This window comes from Salvia splendens, chromosome 5, assembly GCF_004379255.2.
Source record: "Salvia splendens isolate huo1 chromosome 5, SspV2, whole genome shotgun sequence".
Classification (NCBI taxonomy): domain Eukaryota; kingdom Viridiplantae; phylum Streptophyta; class Magnoliopsida; order Lamiales; family Lamiaceae; genus Salvia; species Salvia splendens.
In genome coordinates, this window is record NC_056036.1 from 11790928 (window position 1) to 11807956 (window position 17029).

The following is a 17029-nucleotide window of genomic DNA, read 5'->3' on the forward strand; positions in this document are numbered from 1 at the left end:
GTAATTGTTCGACATTCCCATGTATGTGGTCGTCCACAGTGCACGGATAAAGGTCGTGCACGTGCTGTCATACCAGATCCTCATTCCCACTCATAACTGAAAGGTGGTGCACGTCCGCCTCTTTGACCCAATGGACCTCCTCTACTGAAACTCGATGCCGAAGAAAAAGAACTAGGCCTTTTTGAAATGCTCGAGCTTGATTCACCCCTATACTCTTGTGGTCCCCTCTTTTGTCTTTGAATATACACATGTCTTTCTTTCACTAGTCTCTCTGCTCGTATAGCCGCTGCACGTAGATCATTATAAGTACGAAGGTCTGAAGGTGTGATTTTGCTTCTTATCTCATATATCAATCCTTCTTCGAAACGTCTGCACTTATCTTGTTCTGTAGGTAGCAATGCCGATGCATAACGAGAAAGCTGAGTAAACTTCACTTCATAATCTGCAACTGACATAGATCCTTGTTTAAGGGACAAAAACTCTCTTTGCTTCTCATCACGATACACTGGTGGCATATACTTATCACTAAACTCTCTCAAAAAGTCATCCCAACTGAGTACTGGAGGATGTATCATAGCTCGTGGGACAGTCTCCCACCAACAGTAAGCATCGCCCTGAAGAAGAGACACTGCGTAATCAAAACGTTCTTCTGCAATGCAACACATCTGATTAAACACACGCTCTGTTCTCTTCAACCATATCTCAGCCTCGTCAGGATCAGTAGTCCCAACAAAGTCAACGGCTCCCATCTTTCGTAGTTCTTTAAAATTTCTACCCATTGGTCACATTTCTAGCCCATGTACTTCTTGTTCAACATGCCTATGTATTGGCTGGCTACCCCCAGATGATGCAACATGTGTATGAGATGTTTCTGCAGTTAATGAATTATGCGGGGCGGCTGACCCTTCTCTCCTCGACGACATATGTTCAGGAATATCCATATTCCTGATAATTCAAATGCAAATGCAACTTATAACCAATACGTATCATATGCAATGCATGGATGCAATGTCCCAGCGGGATCCTTATCCCTGCTCTTATACCACCTAAACTGTCATGACCTCAACCTCTCTGACGTATGCACTTACTATAAATAAATCCCTTATCATAAAAGTAATCAATACACGTGTCTAATTCATAGAACACACATATTATATAATTTTAAAATTCAACATTTATCAAGTACATATTTAAAACATTCTACACAGTAGTGGAACTCTTTCACCACTCTATATACTTTACATTTATCTACATGCAAAATGATGAGGAGGAGAAGATTGCCAATATGCGTCAGCCGCCGAACCTGATAACATGTGGAGTTTCTATGACCCACGTCAGTCAAAACTTTACTGGTATCTTATTCCTGAAAAATTTAGTGGTTTATATGAGCCACAGCTCAGTATATATAAATTCCACATTTAATCTCACATGATACAAACATCAAACACATTCTTTTATCAATATATATAATCAGAAACAATATATAACATAATTTAAAAACAAGCCATTTCATATTCATATGCATATGCCACTCTATTCAGTTTATTATTCTGTAACAGTCAAGCCTGGCATCTGCCCGGGATTCCTCTATGACTCGGAGGTCTCTCTGTATTTGGACTCATAGGTCCCTCTGTATTTGACCCGAAGGTCCCTCTGTAATTGGACTCATAGGTCCTCTGTATTTGACCCGAAGGCCTCTCTGTAACTGGACTCATAGGTCCCTCTATATTTCAGATCCAGTACAAGGCTGTCACAGATCCTCTTTAATCACATGATTCATGTACTTTCAGTGCCATATGTAAAACATCAATTACATATTTCTATCATATAATTCATTTACAACATCATATTCATCGCACCAATCGCATATCCATATCATTTTCCACCATCTATATCAAATAATTCATAATCATATCAATTTCACAGTATATAATCCAATAATTCACTTCAATTCAACATATAACAATCAACCACATAACACATGTAAAACTAAAAGTGTGATTTATACACACCTGTCTGATGATAACATGTAATCAAATTGAACACCCAAATTTCATTCTTGATCCACACCTCTTAATCCTTACGAGCTAAGTTTCATCTTCTTCTTGTTGTTCCTCTATATAGAAACTTCTTTTTTTCGTATCATTTTTTTTGTAAAGCCCCCATATTTTTACTATTCAAAATTATTTAATCTAAAAGGCTGACTCACAAATCTAACTATAGCTTCCATACGTGTTTCTTTATTGTTTCAGTACGAATATAATTGTATATTATACTTACACGTATTAATGCACACACTTTTACACAATATTATCGTTCTTTTGTTTCACCAACATATACAATTTTAATATTTAGAATATTTTGTATTGTACATAATCTACGCATATTAAATTTTGAGAACTCCCATGAATCAAAATTGTACATATATTCTACTAATTGAGTTACTCACAATGGTAATTATTTTCTTTTTGCTGCATGCTTGATTTCTCTATAATATTTAATGACAATATAATATGTAATGACAATATAATATGCTAATATGCAAAATAATGCATGTTTCGGGTTAGGGATATCACAGTTGTGATCGTGCCTAAGAGCAGGCAGAAAAAGTGAGGCCGGGCCCACGTCCGTGCTCGCTGGCAAGAGCACGGATGTGGATGCTCTAAAACTCATGCCATAATTCGTTGCGTGCTCTTAGTGCATTATCTTCTCTTCCGCAGACTCGTAATCTTGGGCCTCGTTAGTATTGGTCACAACTACCTCGGCTCTATTATTCGGCCCCTTATCATCCATTTCCTTTTGACGATCGACTATAATGGCCATTACTACGCACAATTATTAACTATGAATGACTACTATGGGAAGTTTTTAGCGGCCGGGTAACAACTAATACCTTATCTATTTTGGCCACTTCTTTCTAAATAAAGGATACTTCAACTTCAGTCATTAAAATTGAATATTATAATATGCATTATAGATTTATAGTTGCCTTTTTTGGCTAGTTTCTTTTTTACTAGTATTAAATTTTGTTTGTATTCAACCAATTATTTAGTTGTTTTAATTTAATTTTTAAATATATTAATCTTATGTACAAGCTATAATCGTAGTTATGTTCGTTAATGTTTAACAGATGTTAGACACTTAGACTATGATAAATTATTTAGGAATGTAATACTATTATTAAGATATACTAGTATTATTATATGTGTAGGCCATTTTAAAACAAACGCGAATAATTGGAGATATTTTGGATACCCTGTCCTCTCTTTAAATTTTACTAGTATGGGGAGGTTAGCTATATTATTTTAAATTTGAATTTAGTGTAAATAGTCAGTGAAATCACTATTTCATGTGACATATATACTAAAATGAGTTTGAGTTCAATGTAAATGATTGGAGATGTTCTTAGAGATTCCCTAATTTTGCCACTTGAGTTATATCAGACAAACAAAAATTGCAGAAGTTAAACTCTTAATTATAAGATTTTCCTTGAATATTAATTAAGGTAGTTTTATTTAACATTTATCTTGTAATTATTTGCATATTTTCTCTGCAAATCTCGACGGGCTTTATACATTGTGTATTTTCATTAATGCATGTTACTGTGATATATTTGTCTTCTGATGGGATTGTACATGCTAATTGAATCCAAAACCAATTAGTACCTTTTAATTTTTTCAAGTTACCGAAAAGCCACACATTCTAAATTGTGTGGTGGTAATGTAATTAGACAAGGTGTAATCTAGTAAATCCACGAAATTGCCATTTTAAGCCTTGAATAAAAAATTAAAACTGCTTATATGTAATGATTTTCATTCATGTTAACCCTACTTTACATATATATTCATTGTCAAAAAGAGAGGGCAATCAAAGCCATAATTCTGCTCCAAAAAAAAATTTAAGCCCATGCATGGCGAGTCAAATGGGCTCCACCACCAACTTGTTACACCTCAGTGATTGACAGATCAATGTGTATAAATAGATTGCTTAATTGGGAACAACATTACCATACTATCTATCCAGCTAGCTTAATGTTGCTATACATATTACATCGATCTCTCAAAATCAAATACTTACAATCTATCTATCGATGGAAAAACACATTATGCTACAAATCATAGTATCTCTTACTGCAGTGGTGATCCTTGGTCTGTTTCTGAGGCTGTATACCGCCTTAGTAGCGACGCCGCGACGGCTGCTGAGAGAGCAAGGCATAGGAGGGCCGCCCCCCGGCTAATTTCTTGCTCGGTAATGTCTTGGAGATGAAGACGCCGCCGACACGGACACCAAAAACGCTGGTGGAAGATCCTCACTACTTTGCAACTGAGTTGCATGCTGTTTTCCATAAATGGAGGCGACAATATTACTCCCACTCCCATTAATTTTTTCATTTTGTCATTTTTATTTTATTAATTATTGTAATTTCACTTTTTACTATTTTCAGTAATTGAAGCTTATATTCCACTAATTCATTTTGTTTTATGCAGGTGAGATGTATACGTTTTCACTGGGTACTAAACCGGTGTTAGTGGTGAATGAATGTGATGTGATAAAAGAGTAGGGTGCTTCCAAATCTCTGATCTGGGGAGACCTTTGAGTCATTGCTCGGCAACGGCGTTTCGGCATCAACTGGAGAATTATGGGCATATGAAAGGAAGGTTATGGCTCCTGGGCTCAACATGAACAAAATCCAGGTACATATACTACTACTAGTATAGTTTAAATAACATTACTTTTTGAAGGTTGCATAAAAATTGATGATATTATAATTTAATTGTAGGGAATGAGAAATTCGATTCAACAATCAGCACTAATGTTGAAGGTGGTAAAGCAGATATCAAAGTTGATAATTACCTAATAAAATTCGCAAGAGTTTGTTTTGGAAGCAACTATGCGGAAGGAGAACAGCTTTTCGAAAAGCTACAAGCTCTTGTGCAAGTCACCGCTAAACAAAGGTTTCCTCATAGGCATTCCCGGCATGAGGTGCATATCATATTATATATATCATACTTATCATATTTTCGAATTAATAATGAATGTCATACTAGTATTTTTTTTTATTAATTTGATGCTGATGTAGATATGTCCCGACCAAGCAGAACAGGAGGGAGTGGAAGCTGCGGAAAGATGTGAAAGAATTGATCTCGAAATTACTAGATCAAAAAAATAAAGCTGGGAATGAGGAAAATATGCTGAAATTTATCCTTCAAAGCAGTTTCAGCCCAAACGAAATGGAGGATTTTATTATTGATAATTGCAAAAGCATATTATTAGCTGGATATGAGCCGGTTTCGATTGCAGCTTCTTGGATTCTCATGCTCTTAGCTTCGAATAAAGAATGGCAAGATCGTGTAAGAGAAGAGGTTTTTGAAGTTTGCAAAGGAAAAGTTCCAGATTTCGATTCTATCAGGCACTTGAAACACGTAAAATTCATGCCGATCTTCATTTTTCAAATACTCACTTTGGGTAATTATGATCTTTTGTCCGAACAATTATTAGTCTTGACCATTAAATTCACCGGTAATACTTACAATAAATATTATTAATGAGTAATAAACAATTGATATTAATTATTAGAAATTTATATGTTAAAAAAATAAAGCCTAACTATTAAATAATACATCCCCACAATCAATTCTTAGCATGAAATAGGAAATTAATTAAATGCTAAAAGATAATGATAATGTATAGTATTAATTAATTGGGTATAGGGGAGTGATCAATTGCTAACTCACTCTCTAGTTGCAAACTACAACTAATTTAAGATCATAAGATTTTAGAAATCTAGTGGTCCAAAATTTTTCGCGTATAATTTTCGCTTTTATTAATTAAATCGAAAAAGATAATAAAAAACTATCAAATTAGGGTTTTGGATGAAAATGTCAATATAGTGTTTTAAAAATGTCAACACGCTTTAAGAATGACATTCTTCATGTATTATATTGACATATTTTATATACTATGTTGACATTTGTTGCTATACGAAAAAATTGAAAATTTTTGAATTTTATTTTTAAATTTTGACATCGGAACATATGCAAGTGAGATCTCATTAGAATCCTTATAAAATTATCTTTAATTTGATATATGTTGTGCGAAAAAATAATTTAAATCGAGAAAGTTATATGCATTTTAAAGTTATGTGATATTTTTCAAAAGTTAGTTACAACTAATTTGTTGTAAATTGACTTTAATACCCTTATTGACGTTTTTTGTTGATCGTATAGACATTCCGAGACTGATGATCTAGGCCTTTAATTTGAATATCTAATAGCTATTATTTAATTATAGTTAGCAATTAAGTATTGTAGTTAGCAATATAACACTCTCCCATAACCAACACTAGTTAAAATTATAAAAGTGAAGTAAAGCTTAAGAAATCAAAATTGAAAAAAAAAATGAAAGCAAAACTAGAAAAATGGAAAGTCAGACATGGTGAAAAACTAGGGTTTGATTAGATTCTCGTAAAACTAATTCGAAATGCACATTTACATGTGTTAACTAAATTTTAATTGATATTTTATTAACAGTTGACGATGGTGATCTACGAATCATTAAGGCTCTATACTTCCGCGCATATAGAGTCAAGATACGCCATAAACGACCTTGAATTTGCCAGCATTCGTATTCCAAAGGGTGTTATTATATGGGATATGACAACAAGTTTACACACAGATCCAGACATAGAGGTTCGCCAATGGCACAAGTAGTGCGTGCAAACTTCCACATCTGTTCACTCCCTTTGGCGTTGGTTCGAGAATATGCTTAGGACAAAACCTAGCCATGGTTGAACTCAAGCTGCTTTTTGCTCACATACTATCGAATTTCTCCTTTTCTCTCTCCCCAAATTATGTCCATGACCCAACTATAAATCTACATCTCAAGAACGGAAATGGTGTCGATCTCGTTATTGAAAAGTTGAAGCTCCCTGAAGGTCACGTGCTACATTAATTCAATTGAGATGATTCTCTCAATGAACGTGTCATAAGTGGTTTTTTTTTTTAATTTACCTTCAGTTAATTATAGAGAATCGTGTGAGGCCACAATAAAGAAAGGTATAATGTGAGTGAGTTGTGCAAGAGGGTTGAGAATGAGCTTATTTATGATATGAATTCTATTATAGGAGTACTATATATTCATTTTATGTTCTTGATCGAGTTATTTTAGTACCGTGTGCACAACAAAAAATTCGCTAATTATCCGTCGCTAATCAGCGAAATTTCTTCATATAACATGGTTAGTGACAGATTAATTATTGGTAGTGCCGTCAATAATTAGCTTGTCACTAAAAAATGGTAGTGATGGATTTGTCCGTCTAAGGTTACTAACCCACTCAATGATGGAAAACACAAGTGGTAAGTTCGTATGAATGACGGAATAATATGTCATTAATTAGTGACTGACGCATTTCTGTCATTTATCCGACACTAGATATTGAGTTTTTGGCCGCCGTCACTTTTGCAATTTTTTTGTAGTGGTGATTATTTATTCTACATAGCTACACTATTTTTTTTCTTTTCTTATTTCTTATGCTTGCAACTTAATTTCTTTACCTCAAAGCTACTTGCATTATATATATGGAATTATGTATTTAAAAGAGAGGAATTGGAGGATCACACTTGAGTTTTAATTAAACAGAAAACATGCAATTTTAATATACTCTATACATTTATATAGTTTTCTTGATTAATATGAATCACGCGTGGTAAACTTACAGTAATGGCAAGATTCACGTTTTCACTTAAAAATCAACGTACATAGTATTTAGTGCTCATTTGATAATGTATTAGTTTATATTGTTATTTTTCATAGAATATAATAATCAATTCTTGGTTTTGAGCATTTTACGACCATAAAAGGATGGAGCGAGTAAAATGGCTGTGAGAATAATTAATGCGTAAATTAAAGTTATATGTACAAGAATAGCCATTATTTATGAAAAGTAATCATTGAGTGAATCACTAGTTGACCATGGTTTCATGGTTTGGTAAATGAAACACTTTACTTAAGGTCAATCAAGCACTCGATGATCTCATAGAATGATTTCAACGTAATGAATGAATCCGATTTCACTTGGTTTATTTTGATTAATTTCCATTTGAAATTACTACAACGATTTATGCTCATTTGGTATGCCAAAGTCTAATGTTAATAAACATGTATTTCATGGATTTCGCTTAACTTTAATTCTTTATTGTAATGATAAATTTTCTTCTTTTACTCGATTTTCAACAATCGAGTCCAAGTCTTTTTAGCAAAAACTTTTACCATAGAATTTTACTAAGGCCATCCGCAATGGGGCGGACGATGGCACGCCCGATGGCGCGCATCGTCCGCGCCCGCCATCGTCCGCCCCATTGCGGGTGCGTGACATAGGCCGCAGACGATCGTCATAGGGCGCGGAGTATAGCGCGGACGATGCCCATCGTCCGCGCCATCGTCCGCCCCATTGCTGCCTACGCGGACGATAGGCCATCGTCCGGCCCACTGTGGGCTGCGCGGACTATGGCACGCAGTTTCGTTTTTTTATAAATAGAGTTCATTTGTAATTTCATTTCACGATTTCACTTTCGAAACTTATTACATTTACATAATTACTACGAAATGGATTCAAGTCCCAATAGTCCTATGTTTAGCGGAGAGGCGCGTTGGCTGGGTACAGAACCCGACTAATATCGTTCGTTCGACGCCGACACCCATTACGATCCCGATTTCAGTACAGAATCGTACGGGTTGTCTGACATGGAGCCGTCTCCAAACCGACCAAGCGCTCCCTCCCGCCGTGACGCCGCAGCGGCCTATCCCGAACTCGTCGCGACCGCTTCCGCCCCAGCCAAAAAGAAGCGGAACCGGCAGCGGGCGCAGAAGTTGCCGCCTCCCGGAAATTACTCGTTACTTGTTATTTGAAAACATTTAAATTAATTAAACAAAACAATAAAATGATGATGTGGCGCGCCTTAGGGCGCCCCACTGCAGGTGGGGAGGTAGGAGGATAAAACTGATGACGTGGCGCGCCTTAGGGCGCCCCACTACTGATGCCCTAATGTTGAAAAATTAAGGAAAACAACTTAGTAAGAATTCAATGACATAAAAATTAAAAATACAAGGACTCAATAAAATAAAATAAAATAAATTAAATACTCGATAAAAGTATAAGGATTTATTAAAAATGCATGCGGACAAATTGATCTTAAAATTATTTTCCTTAAATAAAAAATAAGAAATGAACAATAATAAATGAGTAAGTGATGACGCAAATGATTTTCTCATTCGCGCCCAACTAATTCTGTTAAGTCAATGATTTCAGCATTTTAATCATTTCAAGAGAATATGAAATCTCAGCCGTCCTTGAAGTTCGATCTTGTCCGTCCACTGTCATTCCGTTTCAGAATCCCGCCTAGTGTCTGAATCCCACATCCATCGTGGCGTTAAACTGGGTTTAAAATCCGGATTTGAAGTCCGCAGTATAAATTCGCGGCGTGGATGGATGTGTGCAAAGGTATTTTTTTCTTCTAAAAATATCAGTGGGGGGAGTGAGCTGCAACTGCAAGACTTAATTTTTCCCTTCTACATCTTCAAATTGAACTTCCCATTTTCTGTAAGTTATGCTTTAGCTTTTCATCTTCTCATCTAATTAATGAATTGCGGAACTTAATTTGAGTTTGTTGTTTTTTTGCTACATTTCATTGAGTTGAATTTGATTCCTTCGCAGCTTAGGGTTTCGTCTTCTTGTATGAGAATTGTGAATTACTATATCTTACGATTTTCTGCTTATGAGTTTTTATTAGTTAGATCTTTGTGAGGGCCTTTATAATCATGAAGCTTTGATTCATAAGCGGTTTTGCTAATTCAAAATTTTGTAAATTGCTTTACTTCGATTGGCTTGGTCATTATTTTGATGGTGGGCTGTATATTGGATTGACAAACAATAAGGTTCGGAAAGTTGCGGAGCTGGGACTCCAGCTGCAATGGGTGAGGAAGGTGCGGTGTCGGAAAAGCTCGAGCCTGTGGGTAATGGGAAAGTGGAGGTCGATGAAAAGGACGATGTTGGGGGAAAGACTGAGGCTGGAAAAGATACGAAATGGGAGCAGCCTGATGGGGTGACAGAAATGGAAGAAGATAAACAGGAGGAAGAGAAAACCGAGGCTCAGAAAATGGATGTAGATAAAGAAGAGGCCAACAGGGAGAAGGCAGAGAGTGAAAAGGTAACAAAAGAAGAAGGAATTGAAAAAAAGGAGAAGCAAGAAGAGACTCAAGCGGATGAAGAAAAGCATGAAGCTGTCAAAGATGATGGAGGAAGGGAAGAATTTAAGGATGAAAAAATGGAGGAAGAAGCTGAGGAGGATAAGGGAAAAGTGACTGAGGAAAAGGTTGAGAAGGAGGATGTATCTAAAGAAGAGGAAGATAAGCAAGAAGAGACTGAAGCTGATGAGGAAAAGCATGAAACTGTTAAAGATGATGGAGGAAAGGAAGAAGTTAGGGATGAAAAAATGGAGGAAGAAGCTGAGGAGGATACGGGAAAAGTGACAGAGGAGGTAAAGGAAGCGAAAGGCTCGAGGAAGCGCCCTAGATCGAAAACTGGTGGTCGGAGAGGGGACAAGACTACGAAAAAGGAACTTGCAGAGGTGGAAAAGGAACCTGAAAAGGCGGAGGAGCAGATAACCCCAGCTCGGAAGAAGACAAAAGAACCTAAGTCCTCAGTAGGGAAAAGGGAAATTGAGCCCAAAACGCCCTCGGCTTTTTCTAGTGAACGTCCTGTACGCGAAAGGAAATCTGTAGAAAGGTTGGTTGCTACTATTGAGAAGGACACCTCTAGGGATTTTCGTATTGTAAAGGTGAAACCTAAGTCTTAGTTTTTTTATTTTGTTGTGGGTATAGCTCCTTTTTGGCTTCTAGTTTAGTTATTTGGAATTTAAGTATTAACTTGGTGTGCCTTTTTGTTTTGTTTAAGGGTCGTGGAACTGCGCTGAAAGATATTCCAAATGGTATGGTGTTTTACTGACTTCTTTGCCTCATCATACACCATGTTCAACCTCATATGATGTGCATATATTGCAATTCTGCGCTGCTAAACTTGTCTCCTTTGTACAATGTACACCATATTCGACCTCATATGATGTGTTTTCTGGCTTTCTATTGAGTGTATGGGTTTTGGTGTTTATGTTTCTTCTGTTCTTCGAAATGTTTGAAGTTCTCTATGCTATATTGCTGTTCAATTTTATTTTTCCTGAAAGCTCATGTGTATTACATACCTGTAAATTTCTGTTTGATATTTAGAGGATATGTCGTAAAAGGCCGTCCTTTCTACCTTCATGAATGAATTTGTTAATATTCTTGACTTGTATGTTCATTCAGTGGCGTATAAGTTGTCAAGAAAGAAGACTGAAGAGACTTTCAAAATGCTGCATATGATACTTTTTGGTAGGAGAGGAAAGGTAAGGTATTTTATCTATTTATTTCCAGATGGTCTCTGCATTAGTTAATTTGCTGGTGCTTATCTCACGAAACTTCTAATGCTTTATATCTACAGACTAACTACATTAAGGCATCATATGAGCTTTATCCAGGACATAAATTCCGTTAGAATGTAGAACTCATGTTTAATAAATTTCAAAGTCTATCTAGATGTTCCATGGTAGCATGCCTTTTCATCCGTAGCACTATTTGAGATGAATTAACACCTCTGCATCACCACCATGAGATTTTGGTTTTCTACCAATTTCCAAATTATTGATGGAATAAGACATCCTAAACCATGGTAAATACTAATAAAGGTGCAGTAGGTTTTTACTGCAACCACAGTTTTCATCACTCTGAGCTCTTCTTCCTGCCATTGGAAGTGTTTGTCTTATTCTTACTTTATACATATAATTGACTTGTCCAGGCTGCTCAAGTGAAAAACAACATTTCGAGATTTTCAGGATTTGTTTGGCATGATAATGAGGTCAGACAAACTCTTGACTTAGTGTTGAATTTGCAAGTTCTCTTTTGTCTCCACTTCCTAATGGTTAAACATTTAGACTTTGTAATGAAAACTTTGTAGGAAAAGCAAATGAACAGACTCAAAGAAAAACTTGACAAGTATGTCAAGGAGAAACTTCTAGAGTTCTGTGATGTCCTTGACGTTCCAATTTCAAAGGCTAGTGCAAAGAAGGTACGCATGTAAATATTAATTTATTTGCTTGCATTTTGAGTGCTAATGTCAATGTTCTTAACAGGAATGCTTGATTTTAACTTGTAAAGTATCTTGATCCAAATATTTTGGTTGTTAGATAATAGAAACATGAATTAAGTTTTTGCTATGAACAGTTATTTGGGTTAATTGCATATAAACTGCCAGCTTTAATTTCTTTGTAAATTTTGCAATGTCCTTTTGATTTTTGCAATAATGCACGTACCTTCAGTTCATTGCCATAATGCTATTACAACAACAAATCTTGTGAGAAGATTATCATTGTATCTGATCATTGCATGAAAATCAAAGTATTAATGTGAAAATTGAAAACTTGTACAAAACTGGCAAATTATTGTAGTTGGTGATTTTGCAGAAAGTAACCTTTATAAAATTCATATTTACAATCTGCCTTGAGTTGAATTATTACTAATTTATTTGGCCATGCTGAATCTTTCCTGATTATCTTCAACTGTTTATTGTTCTAGGAGGATATCATTGTAAAGCTGACGGATTTTTTTATGGAACCTCATGCTACAACCTCTGATTTGCTTGCTGAAAAAGAGCAGGTCTGTCACTTTATTAACTTTCATAAATTTACTTTGTCAATGCTATTTTCTTCCCCAACCTGACTTAAATATGTAAATCATTGTTGTGCTTTCTACAACTAAGGGAGCAAAGAGAAAGAGGAGTAGCAAACCTGCCTCAAGGAGTACTACGCCATCTAAAGGTTCAGTTAAGGTACTTTTTTTCTCATTGTAATTTTGTTGTCAAAGGTTTTGTCTTTGATTAGCCCAATTTAAGCACCTCAAAACTTAAAAGTAGATATTGATTAAACTAGGTTCTGACTTTTGTCTTGTACATATAGTTCTCTTTTTCTATAGCCAAGTCAAACTGTGGGAAGTTAATCAGGTTGTGTGTGGCCAAGGCTACTTTTCTTTTGCAGTAACAGCATGATAGTGTTTTAGGTTTCTGTACCTCATTAATGAATTGATGACTCAAGTCAGAAAATATGATACACTGACTAAAAATACCAACGTTAGTTTATCTGTTGAACTAGGCTGTTAAATTGACTGAGGAAGGAAAACAAGTTAAAAATGATGCTGGGCATGATGTGTGGAATCATGGTAGTACATGCTCAATAAACCTACCCTCTTACCAATTTCTGTGCATATGATTTTCAGAGTCGAAAGAAAGTTGAGAGTGATTCTAAAAATCGTGGGGAGGCAAAGAGTGCTTCTCTCGAATCAGAAGATGAATCTGAACAAGATAAAGGTGAAGATTTGAATGGTGATCAGGACGGATCAAAAGAGATGTCTGATCAAGCTGCAAGCGAGGAGATAGGAAGTGAATCTGAAGAGGAATCAGTTGAGGACAAAGGGAAGAAGAAAGCAGGTTCGGCAAAGTCTTCTATTAAAAAAGGCTCTTCTGAGAAACCCGAAACAAAGAAAGTGACAATCTCTAAGAAGACCAGCCCACCACCCAAGAAATTACCAGCAAAATCACCAGACCGCTCTAAAAGCAATAGTGATTCAAGTTCAAAGAAGTCTTCAGTTAAGAAGAAGGATGAAACAGTGAAGATATCATCAATTCCAAAGAAGTTGCCATCAAATGACAGCCCTGGTAAGGCTAGAGTATTCTCCTTCCATCTGTTGTGTGCTGATGTTGCACAGGTTGAGAGTCCTTGTAACAATGGTCACAAACCTTTTACATGCATCAGTTTTCAGAAGCTTATTTTGTTTTGTTCAAACACAGGGAAGAAAGTTCTGAAAATAAAACAGAAACCCAAGGAGGAGACACTAGAGCCAAGTGATGATGATCTTAGAAACTCGATCTGTAAGATCCTCCAGAAGGTTGATTTCAATAAGGTTAGTTCTGAAAATTTCCCCCCTTTTCTTATGAAAGAAGTTAGAAATGCATACATGTTTCCACACTTTCATGATCTGCATCATGGTTCAGTCTAAAAACGTGTGCATGTCCAACAACTGTTCTCGTGCATGTCCAACAACTGTTCTCTCTTGGATTAAGTAGTTGTCTCATATTCTAGTTTATTCTGTTCTCTCTGGGCATGCATAATGCACTTTAATGTCACTACTGAGTCAACATGTTCATTGCGGTCTATTTTTTTCTTTATTGTTGGGTTAGTCTTCTTTTTGTTTATGTGCCTGATATACTCTATTTTGCAGGCTACATTCACTGACATTTTGAAGTTGCTTGGTAAGCTATCCTGTCCTCCCAGCCCTTCCCCAACTATTACAGTATTGTTTTGGTTTGTCAAGTATTTGTTGATGGTAGGATCCCTAACAAAATTTTGACCAATTCAGCAACGGAGTTCGATACCAATCTGGCAGCAAGGAAATCGACAGTAAAGCTGATGATTCAGGAAGAGCTAACAAAACTAGCAGATGCGGATGCCGCCGATGAAAAGGATGAAGGAAATGCAGAGAAGGATGAAAAAGCTCCTTCTGGTAAAGGTGTCAAGGCAACGTAGTGTACACTAACTGAATATCCTTTTTTCTGTAGTACTGTTGTAATGTATGAGTGTTACTGTTTATCAAGAAAGGCAGCTGTAATTTATCAACGTTAGCTAGCATTTTTAATTGCTTACTCAGGTTCCTTAGTTGTTCAGAGTTAACTTGTCAAGTTTGTCATGTAAACATTGATAAATTCTCCCCCTTTCGAATTCAGTAGGACAGAAAGATGGCCAGCTTTTTTTTTTCAGATTATTTATACTAGTATCATATTCCTACTACTTAGCTAATTATATTCTTACTATTTAGTTCATTGTTGTTAACCTAACCTAACCTAACCCAACCGCACCAAAAACATTGGACATCTCTTCTGGCAAAATCATTTCAAAAGACTGAGACAATGAGTTGCAAATCAGGATTTACAAATTCAACAATAATGTGTGGATTTCAAATAACCTAAGCTAGAAGAAATAGGATAATTTTGGAATATTTCCATTAAGTTGTGTTCATGTATTGACCTAATAGTAGAATTGATAATGCCTAAGATCAAAGACCTCGGGTTTGAAGCTATAGTAACGGAGTCGGACGAATGAACATCTGGTGAGACGCACTAAGATAGATGTTGATTTTGGATTGGTTGCTTTCAACAACAGTTAAAACACTGAACTATATTGCATTTGCACCTATATTTATTAGTTTTATAAATTCATATCTTCCACCAACATTGGTGCTCCATCGATTCTCCAAACCCAAGTGGACCAATAATTCTCTCACTCATCAACCCACTCCATTAATCAAATTGCGCCGTCCAAAAATGTTGTTAAATACTAATATAATTAACTAAAGAAAATCGGTTGATCCCTTTGCAGCAAGATCTGTCCCTCCGTTGCCAACTGCACTACGCTCCAACGGGCAAATCGGTTGATTCCTATCACATATTTAGCGTGGAATGAACTAAGTCTAGCCGACAATAACTATTCGAGTTTGAAAGAAAAACTTTATTTTATGGAAATAAAGAAATGCATCTAAAATCTAGTAACCTCTTGGCCATCACAAACTGAAAATTTTATGGCCAGATTCATTCAAGATTTCTGAATGGTTTTCAGTGGAAAGAAGTGCTCCTATTAGAATAGGAAAGAGATCGTACCTGGATATTTATATTTAAACTGTCAACTTATGAAAGATTTAAACTTTAACATGAGCTATGATCACCAAAATCGGAAAGATTTAAGATTCTTTCACAGGTCAGTAATATTTGAAAATAATCCATAACTTTAGGTCATAAAATCACCAACAACATAGTATAATTAACCAAAAAAAAAAGTATCACGTAAGTTCATTGCAGTATTAGATAAAAATTCACCTCTTTCCCAGTCCACGACAGCTCTAAACTCATGAACATCGATCTTCTCAGTATTAATTTATTTTATTTTTATAATTTTTTAAAAATCTTTGGTAAAAATGTATCCAAATGGTCAAAGTTCAATCTATAAGATATACTAGTAGTACTCCAGTAATTAACTAATTTTAATTAATGTTTAATCTTTGAGTTGTTTGTTAATTTATACGTTAAACAAATATAATGCACATATATTCAACTCATGTATTTGAGTAATGATGAAATTTTAGGTTAATTATACTTTATAATCCAAGCTTAAAGCACTTTTTTACTTACTACGGCTTTTAATATATTTTTTCAGGCTTATATCCTTAAATTACTCTCTATTGCTCATAACAAATTAACAGTCGCAAGTTTACTTAGTTACTTTGAAGAAATGTAAATAAAAATTAACTGAATTACGCTATTAAAAATTCGCAGTCACTATGGCCATATTAATCAATATAGTCGAACAAGGACAATAGAGATTACGGCAAGAGAAAAAAACATTAAAGGGTGTGAATTGGAGCTATGGAATTGGAGCTATGGAATTGGAATTGGAGGCTCCAATTCCTATTCCATTGTTTGGTTTCACAAAAAAATGTATAGAACTAGAATTGCATTATAGTTCCAAAATTTTCAATTCCATGATTTGAATTCCATATGAAAAGAAGAAAATTGGAATTCCAAATAGTCATAAAATTAGATAGCTTCACTACCCACTACACACATTTCACAAATTTCACACACACTACACACGCACACATTTCACAAATTTCACACACACTACACACACACATTTCACAAATTTCACAACTACACACACTACACACATTTCACACACTACACAAATTTCACATATTTCACACACTACACAAATTTCACACATTACACACATTTCACACACTACAAACATTTCACCATTACACACATTTCACACATTACACAAATTTCACACACTACACACATTTCACACACTATACACACATATCACATACTACACACATT

At 35.5% G+C, this 17029-nt stretch overlaps 2 protein-coding genes and 1 long non-coding RNA gene across 3 annotated transcripts; 2 read left to right on the forward strand and 1 right to left on the reverse strand.

The window, feature by feature from the left end:
• Positions 1–80: 80 nt before the first annotated feature.
• On the reverse strand, positions 81–749 carry LOC121803805. Its single transcript, XM_042203406.1, has one exon. It carries the CDS (start codon positions 747–749, stop codon positions 81–83), a length of 669 nt encoding a protein of 222 aa, XP_042059340.1.
• Positions 750–4032: 3283 nt separating this feature from the next.
• On the forward strand, positions 4033–5480 carry LOC121803495. Its single transcript, XR_006051026.1, has 3 exons — positions 4033–4694; positions 4781–4983; positions 5081–5480. It is a non-coding gene; the product is annotated as an uncharacterized LOC121803495 (long non-coding RNA).
• Positions 5481–9460: 3980 nt separating this feature from the next.
• Positions 9461–14924, forward strand: LOC121804646 (protein DEK-like). The gene is made up of 12 exons (XM_042204275.1): positions 9461–9598; positions 9934–10835; positions 10952–10985; positions 11356–11435; positions 11885–11944; positions 12044–12154; positions 12661–12741; positions 12845–12913; positions 13357–13795; positions 13928–14040; positions 14359–14389; positions 14497–14924. Exons 2-12 carry the CDS (start codon positions 9969–9971, stop codon positions 14661–14663), a joined length of 2052 nt encoding a protein of 683 aa, XP_042060209.1. The 5' UTR covers positions 9461–9598; positions 9934–9968; the 3' UTR covers positions 14664–14924.
• Positions 14925–17029: the final 2105 nt, after the last annotated feature.